A 15,751-nucleotide genomic window follows, 5' to 3' on the forward strand; every position below is an offset into this window, starting at 1 on the left:
ACTTTATTCATTATCTGTGTTAAAACTCTTCCATAAGACAAACTTTCTATTGAGTAATTATTGCTTTCAAGCATTTCTTTCTCAGTGAAGAACTTCTTATAGTTTAGAAGATGAACCCTACCATTGTCCCCTGATGATTGTCATTTAAAAAAAAATTTTATTCGAACAGGTAGTGGCTGGGGAAGGGACTTAGGAGAGGGAACCTGGGAACACTGATGGAAGGAAATTGACACTGGTGCTTGAATCAGTAATAGAGCATTGTATGTCAAAAACCCAAGTAGGAGTAACTTTGTAACTCATGGCACTTTAATAAAATAAAATCGGGGGTAGACAAAATAAAATAATCCTTTGATGAAGATAACTAAAATGTACCAAGAGCAAATTTGTCTTTTTTGAGAAAAAAATAAAATAATAAGTGGGGGGATGGGCATACCCAAAGATGCTCAGCACTTACCCCTTGCTCTGTGCTCACGGATCACTCCAAATGGGCTCAGGAGACTATATGGGGTGCTGTCGACTCAACCCAGGCTGGCTTCGTGCAAGGCCAATGCCCTACCCACTGTACTATCATTATTTTTATTAAAAACCTTCTCCTCCTTCTCCTTCTCTTTCTTCTCCTTCTACCTTCATGTTTCCTAAAGCTTCTTTACTCCTCATCCATCAAGCCACTATCATTTATCATCACCATTTTTTTTTTTTGCTTTTTGGGTCATACCTGACAATGTACAGGGGTTACTCCTGGCTCTGCAATTCAGGAATTACTCCTGGCGGTGCTCAGGGGACCATATCGGATACTGGGAATCGAACCTGGGTCAGCCGCATGCAAGACAAACACCCTACCCGCTGTGCTATCACTCCAGCCCCTCATCACCATTATTATGGACACATCATCACCAGGTGTCAATTATGGAGTTAGTTTTCCTGTTTTCAATGAAATCACTGTCTCATGAAGTCGCATAAACTATACTGTTGAGTTGTGCTTCTTCCCAGGTGGTTTAGAAACATATCTGGTAAGTAAGAAATATACAAGATGCTAATCAAGACTTTTTATTTTTTTAACTGAAAAGGAGATGCTTGTTTTTCTGTGTTTTTAATTACACACATGCTATGTTTTACAAAGGACCACAAAATACACAAAGATTCCTGAAATAAAGAGTCAACCTTTCCCTGGACGAGAACTCAGTATTAACAATCATACAAAATATGTAAACTTGTCATAAGTTGCAAAAAACAGATCTCAGTCCAGTCAGTAACAATATGCAAAGGATTCTTAAGCACATTTGGACAATTTACACCCAGGGCTTTTCCAACACATAAGAATGTTCAGTTCACAAATGTATAATGGACAACTATTTCCAGTTAGATACTTGTAAAAACCTTTCAATTCCCATAAGATTTGAACATGAAAAAGCCCAATATTTTATAGTCATTATAATATTAAATCAAAGTCATATATATCTTTTCTTATAAAATTCAACAGGCAACACTTCAATTTTTTCCTAATGTCTGAAATGCACAACAAATATTTATAAAAGCACTTGTCAAAGAAATGGATTTATCTACCAAAGCCTAACTGCCTTGCATGTATTATGTATTATGTTCTATGTCCGGTCAGTTTGTCTATTACCTCTTGTTAGGAAATCTGAACTCAATGCCAGAATTCAATTCACTGAGAACACTGCTACTTTTTAAAAAGATGATCACGTAGTCTGAGGTCTAGACAGACTTGACTTTTGATCATTAATTTGCAGCTTTACATTTAGAGTATTCTTAGATTTCCTTCCTTATTAGAATTAGGAGTTAAACTGTCATGCTAGTTCTTCAACTAACTCTCAAATGTCTCTATTTTTCTCTTTCTTTCTTTCTTCCTTCCTTCCTTCCTTTCTTTCTTTCTTTCTTTCCTTCTTTCTTTCTTTCTTTCCGTTCTCTCTCTTTGTTTTTTCTTTGTCTTTCTCTTTCTTTCTTTGCTTCTTTCTTTCTCTTTCTCTCTTTCCTTCTTTCTTTCTCTTTCTATCTCTCTTTCTTTCTCTATCTCTCTTTCCTTCTTTCTCTTTCTTTCTTCCCCTATCTCCTTCCTTTCTTCCTTCTTTCTTTCCTTCCTTCTTTATTTCTTTCCTTCTTTCTTTCCTTCTTTCTTTCTTTCTCTTTCTATCCCTCTTTCCTTCTTTCTTTCTATCTCTTTCCTTATTTCTATCTCTTTTTCTTTTTCTTTCCTTCTTTCTTTCTCTTTCTATCTTTCTTTCCTCCTTTCTTTGTCTTTCTTTCCTTCTTTCTTTCGCTTTCTCTTTCCTTCTTTCTCTTTCTCTCCTTCCTTCCTTCCTTCCTCCCTTCTTTTCTTCCTTCCTCCCTTCCTCCCTTTCTTTCTTTCTTTCTTTCTTTCTTTCTTTCTTTCTTTCTTTCTTTCTTTCTTTCTTTCTTTCTTTCTTTCTCCCTTTTCTGATTGAATCACCATGAGATACAGTTACAAAGTCGTTCATGATTGGGTTTCAGTCATACAATGTTCTAACACTCGCCCTCCACCAGTGTACATTTCCCAATATCAATGTCCACAGTTTCCCTTTCAGGCCCTTCTATGACAGGCACATCTCTCTCTGTGTCTCTCTGTCTCTCTGTCTCTGTCTTTGTCTCTGTCTCTCTCTCCCCCCCTTCCCTCCTAAGTCCTTTCATACAATAGGTTTCGGTTCATATTATGCTTCTTCACTTAGTAACCATTTGATATTAGAAAATGTATTCAATTTATGTGACTCTTAGATTCCTTGCACATAAATAGGAGACACTAATAAATTGCTTTTCCTAGGACTAAAGGATTTAATAGGATAATGTGTTTCACATAGTGTCCTTCACATAGTGAGTACTTGTTCCGATGTCAGCACGGTGTTTAGAGCCTGAGAATTTTAGGCCCTTTCCTGCCTTTGGCAGGAGTACATGTTCAAGTCTGTCTTCTCCCCTAGGCTATAAGCTACAGTGTGTCTAACATATTAATTGACCTTTCCCCGGGCCAAGCACGTTCCATGACATTGTATTAAGTAGACATTTGTTGCATAGATGAACAGGTGGCAAAGAACAAAAGAGGCCATGCTATGTGCAAGGAGCTCACCAGCAAGATGTTGTCTTTGAGTTTCAGAGGAAAGGAGAAGTAATAGGAAGACTTACAAGAGATATTCTGAGGCCCTACCCATCTCAGTTTTCACCCATGTGCCCTCCACCTGTTTGGAGTCTCCTCTAGGGATAAGAGAGGGAAACTTAGATCTTCAGCTTCTTGTAAGATGTAGATTTAGAATAGAAGATCAGAAAGCTATCGTTTGGTGCTATGCAAAGTACTTTTGGCAAGTCTCGGAGATAAAACTATAAGGTAGCTAGAAGCCTATAAAATGCCATACCCAGAACTGCCCAGAAGTCATAAGCTAAACGATACAGTGAGCAGAGACAGGGCTTGGGAAAGGATGTGTCTCCCACATCTGTTTCTTCTATCAGAACTTGCCTTGGCTAGGCAGGGCATTTCCCGGTGTAAACAATGTTGATGTCCTACTTTTGATTTAAAGCAAAAAAAAAAAAAATTTGGTTTTAATTCCCCTGACTCCAAGAAGGCTTCTTTTTATAGTCACCATACGAAAACCTGAAGTTCACTAATATCCCTATTAAAGGTAAATGGATAAAATGAAAGAAAAAATAAATCTGTAAGAGAGAAATGAGAGAATAAAATGATCCGAATATTTTGAGACTACATGTGGAAAGATTTTATCATTCCAAATGCTTTATATAACCAATAGACTTAAACCAACTACACTAGAAATAGTGATACACAGATAATGTATTTTTGTATGTGTGAAACACAATGAAATAAGAAAGAAAGAATAACAGAAAAAAATTCAGGTAGGAAAACTTGATTAACATGAAAAGTAGAAGAAAGAAAGAGAATAATAAAAAGGGATACAAAAGCAGAAGAAAGGAAAGAGAGAAGTGATGAGATAGGATAGAGAAATAGAAATATATATATACATACATATATATAAAATAGTATATAGTGTAAGGAATGTGTGTGTCAGAAAGACCAGAGATTAAAGCACATAAACTAAGACCTGACCAAAGGTAGTGGGGAAGCTGAAGACTATAGAAAAATTAGAGAGATGGTGGGAAGGTCTGAGGGCTTGTTCCAATTCTTTCAGACACTGCCCTGCCACATCTTGCGTCACCTTCTTGGTCTTTAAATTTGGCTACTAATAAGGAAAATCTAATTTGTGTATTTTATTTAATTTATTTATCCTTAATCCCTCTATTCATTCATCAGATGCTTTCTTGGAAACAGGAAATTACATTTTAATAAAACTAAAGCCATAAAACATCATTTTGCCTAAAGCTATAAGGTAGATTAAAACTCAACCCAAGATTTAAGAATGAAAGAGTAAATTTACCAGAAACTTGGTTCTTAGCCCAGAAGTGTACCAGCTTCACGAATTTGGCATTGCATGTTCTCTGAGAAGTGACCACAGTTTAAGTATAAATGATAGAAAAGAAAGATCTGTCTTTTGTTTGTTTGAACAGACAATAACCAATTCCACGTTTATTGAGTTACCTATGCTATGAGAAGCAAATTCAGGTCTCGCCTAATGATTGTTAATAATTATAAATGTACTCAAAAGGGGCCAGAGTGATAGAAGAGTGGATAGGATACTTGTTATGCATAGAGCTGACCATCTCATATGGTCCCCTGAGCATTGCCATTAGTAATTTTGAGTGCAGAGCCAAGAGTAACCCCTGAGCATCACCTGGTGTGCCTCCACTTTCTCCAAGAAGACCCCCAAAACAAAAAATAAACGTACTTAAAATAAATTTTATACAATATTTTTCTTTTTATTGGCTTATTGATTTTATGATTGATTTAGTTTTCAGTGTTATAAAACTCTCAAGGAGAAGATAAGATATCTTAATGTGTGTAGGATTCATCACCAAAGTTCCAATGCTCTCCCATCACTAAAGGACTACTTATTCACTTCTTTCTCCCACCCTTCTGGTAACTACCAAGCTTTACACCAAATCAAGGAGTTTGCTTTATTATTTACTTGCCATCTCATTGGTCTTAGTTATTTATATTCTATACATGAATGGAAACATCTGGTAATTGTCTTTCACTTCCTTATGAAGTATTTTAGAAGCCTCTATGTTGAAGTAAGTACTTTAACCTTTCAAGATACCCCATCTGTAATAAAGGAGTGGTTTTGAATAATAAACTATTACCCTGTTTCTTGCTTTGCTTTTTAGGTCACACCCGGTAATGCACAGGGGCTACTACTGGCTCTGCACTCAGGAATTACTCCTGGCGGTGCTCAGGGGACCATATGGGATGCTGGTAATCGAACCCGGATCAGCCTCATGCAAGGCAAACATCCTACCCACTGCGCTGGACTGGAGTGATAGCACAGCGGGTGGGACATTTGCCTTGCATGCTGCTGATAAGAGTTCGATTCCTCTGCCCTCTTGGAGAACCTGGCAAGCTCCAGAGAGTATCCCACTCGCATGGTAGAGCCTGGCAAGCTACCCGTGGTGTATTCGATATGTCAAAAACAGTAACAAGTCTTACAATGGAAACTGGAGATTTTACTGGTGCCCACTCAAGCAAATCGATGAACAATGGGACGACAGTGCTACAGACAGTGCTACCCTGTTTCAGCACCACTTACATTGATTTGAATTTGGGATATCTGTGTTAATGTTGTTTTTTTAAAAAAATTCTAAAGAAAATCACACCAGAATGCTCCGTCTCTCTGCCACCTGCCCTCCAACAGGAAGGGACCCATGTGGGTGTCTTACCCACCCCCATCAGGAAGCGTCTTCCTCACCCCATTGTTTCATACTTCTTCCCAAAATCTCTTTTCAGCTTTGCTTTGTGCTTTCATGTCTTTTTATTGGTGCCGTTTCAGCTGCACTCTTCAACACTGTCAACTATTTGGCAAGTTTCGCTCATTTAGCAAATATTTATTAAGCACCACTCCATACAGGCCATTGATCTAAGAGCTTGGCATACCAGTGAGGGAAACAAAGTTTGCAGTGCAGCTCACAGGGCTGCGGGCAGAAGAGGAACAGAAAATTACAGATTTAGAAAATTAGCAAACAATGCAGTATACCAAATAGTGATAAAATGGTTTGTGGTGGAGGGAAAATGAAGCAGGGTAGAAGGACTGAGAATATAAGGAATCATACTGAAGAGAAGTGTCCTTTTCACCCTTGGTTCCTTTCCTGTAATAAATCCACTTAACTCAAGCTGTCGTTTTATTGACTGTCCTAGTATTTACCTACAATTAGACCTCTTTGAGGCTGAGGCAGAGACAGTTAATACTCAACAGATATTTGTAAGAGTTATTTACCCCAGCCCTTCAAGCCCTTGCAGGTAGGTCAACCCAGGTGACTCACACGAATCAATGTAATGTGAAAGAGGCCACATGTCATTCTTCTCATCCTTACTGAAATGTGACCTTAGAGATCCTGGGTCTAGATACTATGTCTACAAGACAAAGACTGTTTCCAAATGGGCATTAGAAACTGACAAGAACAAGAAAGAAACTATTCTTATTCATATCACTATGGTTTCCAGTTCTCTATGATACACCAGCATCTATTGACTGTGTTGATATCTATCATGCTAATTACAATATACCACAAGTAGACTGGATAATTGTAATAACTGGCTTTTTACATTGAAGAAAACTTAAAATCGTTCATTAGATTGTTAAAATCCTCATAAATTGTTAGAGGAAAGCATACTTATTCTTCCAGGAAAAAAATAAAGATGAGCAATGGTAAATTATATTTAGGTTGTACTTTTCAGGCTCCATAAATATTCAATGAGGTATTTTAAGCAACAATTTTGATGCACGAATATAATTTTCTTTCCTTGGATTCACATAACAGTAAAATTTCATTGAAAAAACAGTAGAAAATGTATAATTTGTTTTAATCTAATCAAAATATTTATTGGAATAATCAAAGTTTCCTGGCTGTGTCCCTGACTTAAACTTCAAACTAGATGAATAATTTTTTCTATAAGTATTTGTTTTAAAATTGGGATATTCTTCCTGAATGATTGCTATTTTAAGGTATATTATAAGGAACTATGCAACTTATAGTAATATATAGGTAGGACTATTTCCTTCCTAATCTGGTTTTTGGTCTTTTTATAGCACCAGAGTATGGATGGTTGCTAGACCTAGAACTAGAAGTACAATTGTAGCTCAGCAAGTCAGACAGGGTTCCCAGGAAGCTAAGGTGAGACAAAAGAAGGGCATATTGCAGAACTAGAAAGATCAGGATCTAGAGAAGAAAAACCTAGGATGAAATAATGAACTGATAAAGCTCTTCTCATCACGGTAAACATTTTTACTCTTTGGCATGAGAAGAGAGTACAGGCTTTGATGCCTGGAGAATTTTATGTTCTTTCACCAACTAAAGAGAAACACAAACTGGATTTCAGATAATTAGTTACATTGCTTTTGTGTTTTGAGATTTTGTTTGTTTGTTTGTCTGTTTTAAACACTTACCATCAAACTTTGCAAGTTTACCAATATCTGCTCCAAGTTCTGAGGTAACCGATAGTGCATGGCGGACTTTAAGATTCGTTTCCCTGTAAAATCAATTAGCATAATATAAATTTTTATACAAAACAGCCCAACAGCATCTTGTGCAAAGTAATAGGGGTGGAGCACATGCAGAATCCAACCTAAGATTATTAAGAAATTTCCCTTCTTTGAATGTCATTCACACCTCTCACACTGTCTGAGGGAAATAGGCGGACTTTGCCAGTCTCCTAAGAGTTGGCATTCTATCCACGGCACATCTGTGCAACAACACAGTAATCTGTTTTGCTGTTTGAAAGAACAGAGGACAATAATAAATATGGTTTCACTAGAACTTACTCAGACATCATGCATGAGTTAGAACACACAATAGGAATGGGAGCGCAGTTGCCAAATGAAAGAGTCCAGTATCACTCTAGAGTCTACTATCTGAGAGGAGTTTTACTTGCAAACGACATTGCTAATTTCACAGTAGCTAAAATTTAAATCACTGTCACTGTCATCCATTGCTCATCGGTTTGCTCGAGTGGGCAGCAGTAACATCTCCATTATGAGACTTGGTGTTACTGTTTTTGGCATATCGAATACGCCACGGGTAGAGCTTGCCAGGCTCTGCCGTGCAGGCGAGATTCTCTCGGTAGCTTGCCGGGCTCTCTGAGAGGAAATTTAAATGGAAAAAGGAATACAGTGTTTTTCTTGGGGCATCAAGTCAAGAATCCCATAAATTGAGACTCACAACCAGCAGAGAACTCAATGGGTGACAGACTTCTTCCAGACAGAACTATACATACATCAGGCAGATGCTCACTTGCATTGATGAAATTCACGTTCAAAATGAATATCTGAAGACCATCAACTCATATTTTGGGATAAAAGCTCTCTAATCCACTTTCCTCAGTTCAACTTAATTCTCTTCACTGTAACTTCAGATCATAGAGCTTAGAGTTCTATATTTTATGATAACATTAGTAGATTTGTTCAGTCCACAGATGTTGGTGAAATATATACCAGTCACCCATGTCACTCAGTGCTGCCCCAAATGGGTCCTCTTGAGAGAAACAAGTGACAGGTTTTGTTGTTTTTTTTTAAAAAAAAAAAAAAAGACTGTGGGGGAAATACATGCCAAACCATGAAATAATTGAGTTTAGAGAACCAAGAAGAAAGTAGCTGAAAGATATTTGATCTAACTTCTCATAAACAAATTTCACAAAAATGTCATGAGGATAAGCACCTAATTCAAGGAATGCCTGTAACTAAAAAAGTTTTTGGTAGGAAACACTAAACTGAATGCATAATTGTAGTTATTTTGTTTAAAGGCAAACTAATAGGGGCCAGAGAGGAAAGTACAGTGAGTAGTACAGAGGGAAGGGTTGTTTGTGTTCCTTGCACAAGCAATCCAGATTTGATCCCCAGCACTCCATATGGTCCCCGGAGAATTGCCAGGAGTGATCCCTGAGTGCAGAGCCAGGGAACAAAAATAGAAGTAATCTAATCTACTGAAATCTTATTGTTCTTAGTAGACATAAATGAGTAAGAATTGAGAAGGCCAAGGACAATTTCGGTAAACCAGTGATGTGGCTCAGTGGTAGAGTGTATGCCTTGCATGTGGAGAACCAGGGTTCAATTCGTAACAAGGGAAAAAAAAGAAAGAAGAAGGAAGAGGAGAGCAGAAGAAAGGGAGAAAAGGAAAGTAGAAGAAGGAGGAGGAGAAGGCCCAAATCCTTTTTATCTGCATGAATATCTTGACACATTCAAACTATTTCGAGCATTAAAAATAATACAAAGGGGTCTGGGCATAAAAGTTGCTTGCCAGGGCATATATATATATACATATATGTGTGTATATGTGTATATATGTGTGTATATATGTACATATATATATATCTTCGTGGGCTTGATCCTGGAACCACATATGTTCTCCCAAACAACATTAGAAGTGATCCCTGAGCACACTTATTATGGCCCAAAATGGTAAGAAAAGTTTTTTAATAATAATAATACAGAAAGATCCTGTGTACCATTTACTCAGTTTCCTGTAATGGGAATATCTTGCAAAACTATACTTCAATATCATCACAAGCAGAACTAGGAACACTGAAAAAGCCAATGGGTAAATGATCACTGTATGAGTAACTGCAAATACAAAAGTTCGTAAGTTTGCAACTGTACATCACAGTGATCCTCTAATAAAAAAAAAATTTTTAAAAAGCTGAAATACAAAACATTCCTATAACAATAAAATCTTTTGCCCTGTGTAATCACATTAATTCTCTGTCTCCTCTACCCATCCTTAATTCCTGAAAATCAGTAATCTATTCTACATCTCTATAATTTTGTCATTTCAAGAATGCTACATAAATGGAATCATACAGTGATACCTTTACCTTTTAATCATACCAGTCATACCTTTATGAATGGCAATTTTCCCCTTACTCAACAATATTCTCTGAATAAAATAAATAAGTTAATTAAATTTAAAGAAACTCCTATGTTCGAGATTGGGTCTGACATATGACCTTTCAACCCAGGTGGTGCCCTCCCTTTTCTCTTCCCATCCCCCAATGAGAAAATAGACTAATTGCTGGATTTTCCAAACCTTAAATATAAAGCTCCATATTTATACATTGGACTGGAGTGATAGCACAGAGGGCAGGGTGTTTGCCTTGCATGCGCCCAACCCAGGTTTGATTCCTCCGTCCTGCTCGGAGAGCCCAGCAAGCTACCGAGAGTATCCCACCCGCACGGCAGAGCCTGGCAAGCTACCCATGGCATATTGGATGTGCCAAAAACAGTAACAACAAGTCTCACAATGGAGATGTTGCTGGTGCCCGCTCAAGCAAATCGATGAGCAACGGGGTAACAGTGATACAGTGATATTTTAGCTGCATGTGTCAAGGGTTTACTCTTCTCTATTTCTCAGCTTTATTCCATGATAGAAATGTACTACATGTGATTCACCCATTCATCTGTTGAAGCTCTCTAAGCTGCTTCAAGCTTGAAGGAGTGATAAATTAAACTGCCGTACACAATTGTGTATAGATTTTTACAAAAACATAAATCTTCACTTCTCTAAAATAAGGTCTTCACTTCTCTAAGATAAAATATCTGAATTATATAGTAGTTCGCATGCTTTGTATTTTTCAGAAACTGACAAATTATTTTCCAGCATATTTTACATTCTCATCAGCAATGTATTGGAGAGCCTGTTTCTCTATATACTTTGATGGCATTTGGAACTGTCATGACATTTTATTTTAGTTGTCCTGATAGATGTATATGAATATCTGATTGTGATTTTTAATTTTGGTTTCCCTAATGGTTAGTGATGATAAACATATTTTTGGTGGTGCTGGGGTGTCTGCCAAGCAGTGCTCAGGAGGGCTGATGTTCCCCTCTGTGATTTTCAGCCAAGGGGCAAGTCCTTGTACAGTGCCAGGAATAAAACCCAGGATCTTACACATACAAGGCATGTGTTCCACTACTGTGCCATGTCTCCTGGAGCCCCTAAAAACTCTTTAATTAGCCCTAGATTTCAAAGATTTTCTCCTGTTTCTTTGAAAATTATATAAATGTTTATTTGAATTCAATTTCCTTAATACTTAAAGGGCTGTTCAAAGAATCTCATATTGAATGAGTTACAGTATTTTTGGACAAAGTGCTCCATTTCATCTAAGTTATTAAATTTATGCATAGATTTATTTATCCTCCTGGTGACACTTTAGTATCCAGAGTGAAATTTATGTATGATACTGGTAATTTTATTTTTATCAGTCTTCTTCACTTTTATTCATTTTTTTGCTTCATTTTGGTTCACACCATGTTATGCTCAGGGCTTACTCCTGGATCTGTGCTCAGGCATCACTCCTACCAAGGTGTGGAGGATTATAAACTGTGCTTGGATTGAACCTGCTTCTGCTGCATGCAAGGCAAATGCCCTATGTCCTTTACTACCTTTTTAGTCCAACTTTCATCAATTTTACTAATGTTTCAGAAAATCACATATTTATATCATAGATTTTTCTCTAATTTTTTTTGTTCTCAAATTTAATGACTTCTGCTCTTGTCTAAATTATCTCCCTCCTCCGTTTTTATGTAGGGCTTATTTTTTTTTATTTTCTATATTTTTAAAATAAGGTATCAAATTATTGATTTCACTTATTTTTTCAAATGAACTAAATCAAACCCACAATTTTCCACCACTATTTTAACTTCTACCAAACAACGGGAAGGATCAAACAGGTCAAACTCTATTTCAATAGCTTAATATGACAATTATTTGAGAGGCGGTGATTAATATTTTTGACTTTTTTGTCAGACTAACTAGTTTGAATCCTAATTTCACTGTTTATAATTTGAGAACAAATGACTTACCCTTTCTAAGCCTTGGTTTTTGGGGTTTTTTGTTGTTGTTGTTGTTGTTGTTGTTTTTTGCTTTTTGGGTCACGCCGAGTGATGCTCAGGGGTTACTCCTGGTTTTGCATTCAGGAATTGCTCCTGGCAGTGCTTGGGGACCATATAGGATGCCGGGGATCAAACCCGGGTCGGCCGCATGCAAGGCAAACGCCCTACCCGCTGCGCTATCGCTCCAGCCCAGTCTTGGTTTTCTTATCTATACAGTGGATCTTACATAATACCCTCATCAGGAATAAATGATAAAGTTCATCTTAAAATGTATTTAGTGTTATTAGAAATATGTGTTCAATATTAGGGGGGTGGGGTTTCAAACCAGTGGTACTCAGGGGCTACTCCTGATTCTGTACTCAGGATTAACTCCTGGTAGTTTTCTGGGGAACACATACAGTGCTAGGGATCTCACTGGGATCAGCTGGATGCAAGGCAAGCACCTTATTCCTTCTACTATATCTCTGACCCTCAATGAATGCTATCATGGCATACAAGTAGAGTCCTCTGAAGCAGAACTTCTCTGTGGTCTATAAATTCTATGACTGTCACTGTCACTATGACTATGTCATCCTGTTGCTCATCTATTTGCTCGAGTGGGCACCATTAACGAATCCATTGTGGAGCTGCAGTGATAGCACAGAGGGTAGAGTGTTTGCCTTGCACACGGCCTACCTGGGTTGGATTCCTCCACCCCTCTCGGAGAGCCCGGCAAGCTACCAAGAGTATCTCGACCCCACAGCAGAGCCTGGCAAGCTACCGTGGCGTATTTGATATGCAAAAAAACAATAACAACAAATTCTATGACACAAACATAAAAACTGCATCCCATTTCATTTCTTGCTTCTCATTCTACATCCTCCTTTGTCCTTGTTCCAAATATTGCCTTCTAACGAAAATTAGTGCTTCTTTTCTCAGAGACCCTTTCTGGATATTTCTCTCGTTTTCTTTACAGAGTCACTTGAATTTAAAAAAAAAATGTATGAACCAAAACAAAGGGGGAAAATCTTCTAAGGAACCTCAGTCAAGAGTTGCTGAATAGAATTATTCCCATGCACATGTCTAGCTCGCTCTTTCTGAAAGAAAATAAATTCAAGAGAAACAACAGTGTCTTCAAAAGATCTGCCAAGTAATTGGCAAATGCACTTTGTAATTAAGATTTCTATTTCATCTAAGAAAATAAAATGAGGCATAAGTTCTAAGGTCTAAGCTAAGACCTCTTCCTGAAGCTATTATTCTGAATGAATTAAAGTCAAATTCAATTAATTATTCTCAAGGCAATCACTTACCCATCGAGCTCAGCAGTTTCAATATAACACAGACCATGGGGCTCACTGCTTGACAGGAGAAGCAGATCAGCCTGTTGAAAATTATGATAAAGAATATTTAGAGGAAGTTTGCTTGAAAATTTTGTGTTCTATCACCCGTCCCACTTTCTTTTCCTTTTTCAGATAGTGGAGGGGGAGGGTGCTTGAGCCACACCCAAAGGTGCATGGGACTATTCCTTGCTCTGTACACAGAAGTAAACCCTGGCAGTGCTTGGGGTCCATGTAATGGTGCCAGGGTCAGTGAAATATGAGACAGGCACTTTAAGCTCTGTACTATCTCTCCACCCATACCTTTCCATTCTTTTTTCTTCTTTTTTCTTTAATTGAATCACCATCAGATATATAGTTACAAAGTTGTTCATGGTCAAGTCTCAGTTATAGAATGTTCCGCCACCCATTCCTTCACCAGTGCACATTTCCTACAACCAAGGTCCCCAGTTCCCTCTTGTCGTCCTTCCCCGCCATCCCTGCTGCAGCCATGGCAAATATGGAGCACTCTCTCTCTCTCTCTCTCTCTCTCTCTCACTCTCTCGCTCACTCTCTCTCTGTCTCTCTCTGTCTCTCTCTCATTTTTCTTTTTGACACTGTGGTTTGCTATACTGTTACTGAAAGGGTGTTGTGTGTATCACTTTACCTCCTTTGAGCACTCAGTGCATGTCCAGAGTGATCATTTCCAACTATCAATGTCATTGTGGTCCTAGTGGTCTCTTCTCTATCCTAACTGCACTTCTCTCCCGCCTTGGTGGGATGCTTACATTCTTAATAAGTCAGGAGTATCTTGGGGTTGGTGGGGAGTGAGAGGATAAATCCTGCCCCATTCTTCTGATAGAGGACCTGAACAGGGACAAGGACTGGCTGATGGTTGGAGGCTTGCCTCAGCACGTGGGGACAAAGGGCAATTACAATAGAGAAGGGACCAGTATGATAATAATAGTCAGAAATGATCACTCTGAACAAGAACTGAGTGTTGAAAGGTAAAGGAATATACATGATAACCTTTCAGTATCTGTACTGCAGACCATAATACCCAAGAGGAAGGGGGTGGGGGAAAAAGAGAGAGAGAGAGAGAGAGAGAGAGAGAGAGAGAGAGAGAGAGAGAGAAGTGACTGTCACAGTGGCAGTGGCAGACTGAGGGATAGGAGGGTGTGTAGGAGAAAATTGGAAACATTGATGATGGGAAATGTACACTGGTGAAGGGACAGGTGTTGGAACATTATATGACTGAAACTCAGTCATGAGCAACTTTGCAACTATGTATCTCACTGTGATTCAATTAAAAAAAATTAAATAAAAGGACCTGAATCAAACACTCACTCCACTTCCCTCATCTGTCATTGCATCCTTAATTATCAACATATAAGCAATGGCAGGGGCATCACATAAACTAATAGCCACTTAATTTTGTTTGGTTTTGTTTTTGAGCAACATCTAGCTGTGCTCAGGGATTACTCCTGTCTCTGTAGTCAGGGATCCCTTCTGGTGGTGGACCAAATGTGGTGTCAGGGATGGAACCTGGGTCGTTGAGTCCAAGGCAAGAGCCCTACCTGCTGAACTATCTCTGTAGCCCCTCATTCACTTTTTTTTTTGCCAAAAAAATAGCTAATCCATGTTATTCTTTTTTTTGTTTTGATAATTAATGATAATGGTTTTAAATACAGAATTTTCCCCAGTAAAAAAAATACTGTAAGTGTTTATATATGCATGACTTTAATTGCTGAGCATAAACATTTAAGAGCCAGCTGCAGGCAAAGGAGATAGCAAATGAAATAGAAGGAGGAAACTGAAAATAGTTATAAAAAAAAAAAAGTTGATAGTGCTTAGAACCAAAGGTGGGTACTCCACTACCATTATTCCCAGCCCAGGAAATGGAAACTAATAGAAAAGGTAAGAGGCAAAGACATTTTAAAGAGAGAACAAATGAAATGAAAAACAAAAGTCACAAGATTAACATAAAAAATAAATCAATGAAAGGAGGGAGTATGTAAGAAAAGGACAGAGAAGGTAAAGCAGAAATGAAGTGAGGGAGAAGACAAAAGATGGCAAAGACTGGGAAAGGCTCAGACTTTCAGAATGTTTTGTTTTTCACACAGATAAATCATTCAGTTCAGGGCTGGAGCAATAGGGTGTTTGCCTTGCACAAGGCCAACCTGGGTTCGATTCCCAGCATCCCTGAGAGCTGCCAGGAGTAATTCCTGAGTGCAAAGCCAGGAGTAACCCCTGAGCATCATCAGGTATGACCCAAAAGGGAAAAAAAAAATCACTCACTTCAGTTTTGGTAATCACTCATCCCATTTAGGGTAAGAATTGGGGAAGCTTTCTATATCTGAATATATCAATACACTCAAATTTATATTTTTATTTAAAAACAAAACAAAAATTTTCAGAAAATTCTTTAGGATTTGAATAACCGGAAAAAGAATTTACTAAAATGCTAGCACAGGTCATTAAAAAAAA

General features: G+C 38.0%; 1 protein-coding gene across 1 annotated transcript in view; it reads right to left on the reverse strand.

Annotated features, from left to right (window-relative positions):
• The window catches only part of ATP8B4 (ATPase phospholipid transporting 8B4 (putative)), a 185,983-nt gene that overhangs the window by 103,305 nt on the left and 66,927 nt on the right, over positions 1–15,751 (reverse strand). Inside the window, exons 6-7 of the mRNA XM_055132113.1 lie at positions 13,259–13,329; positions 7,533–7,615 (exon numbers count right to left, since the gene is read on the reverse strand). Coding sequence (XP_054988088.1) covers positions 7,533–7,615; positions 13,259–13,329 — 154 coding nt within the window. The remainder of the gene's footprint in view (positions 1–7,532; positions 7,616–13,258; positions 13,330–15,751) is intronic.

Source organism: Sorex araneus, chromosome 3 (genome assembly GCF_027595985.1).
Source record: "Sorex araneus isolate mSorAra2 chromosome 3, mSorAra2.pri, whole genome shotgun sequence".
NCBI lineage: Eukaryota > Metazoa > Chordata > Mammalia > Eulipotyphla > Soricidae > Sorex > Sorex araneus.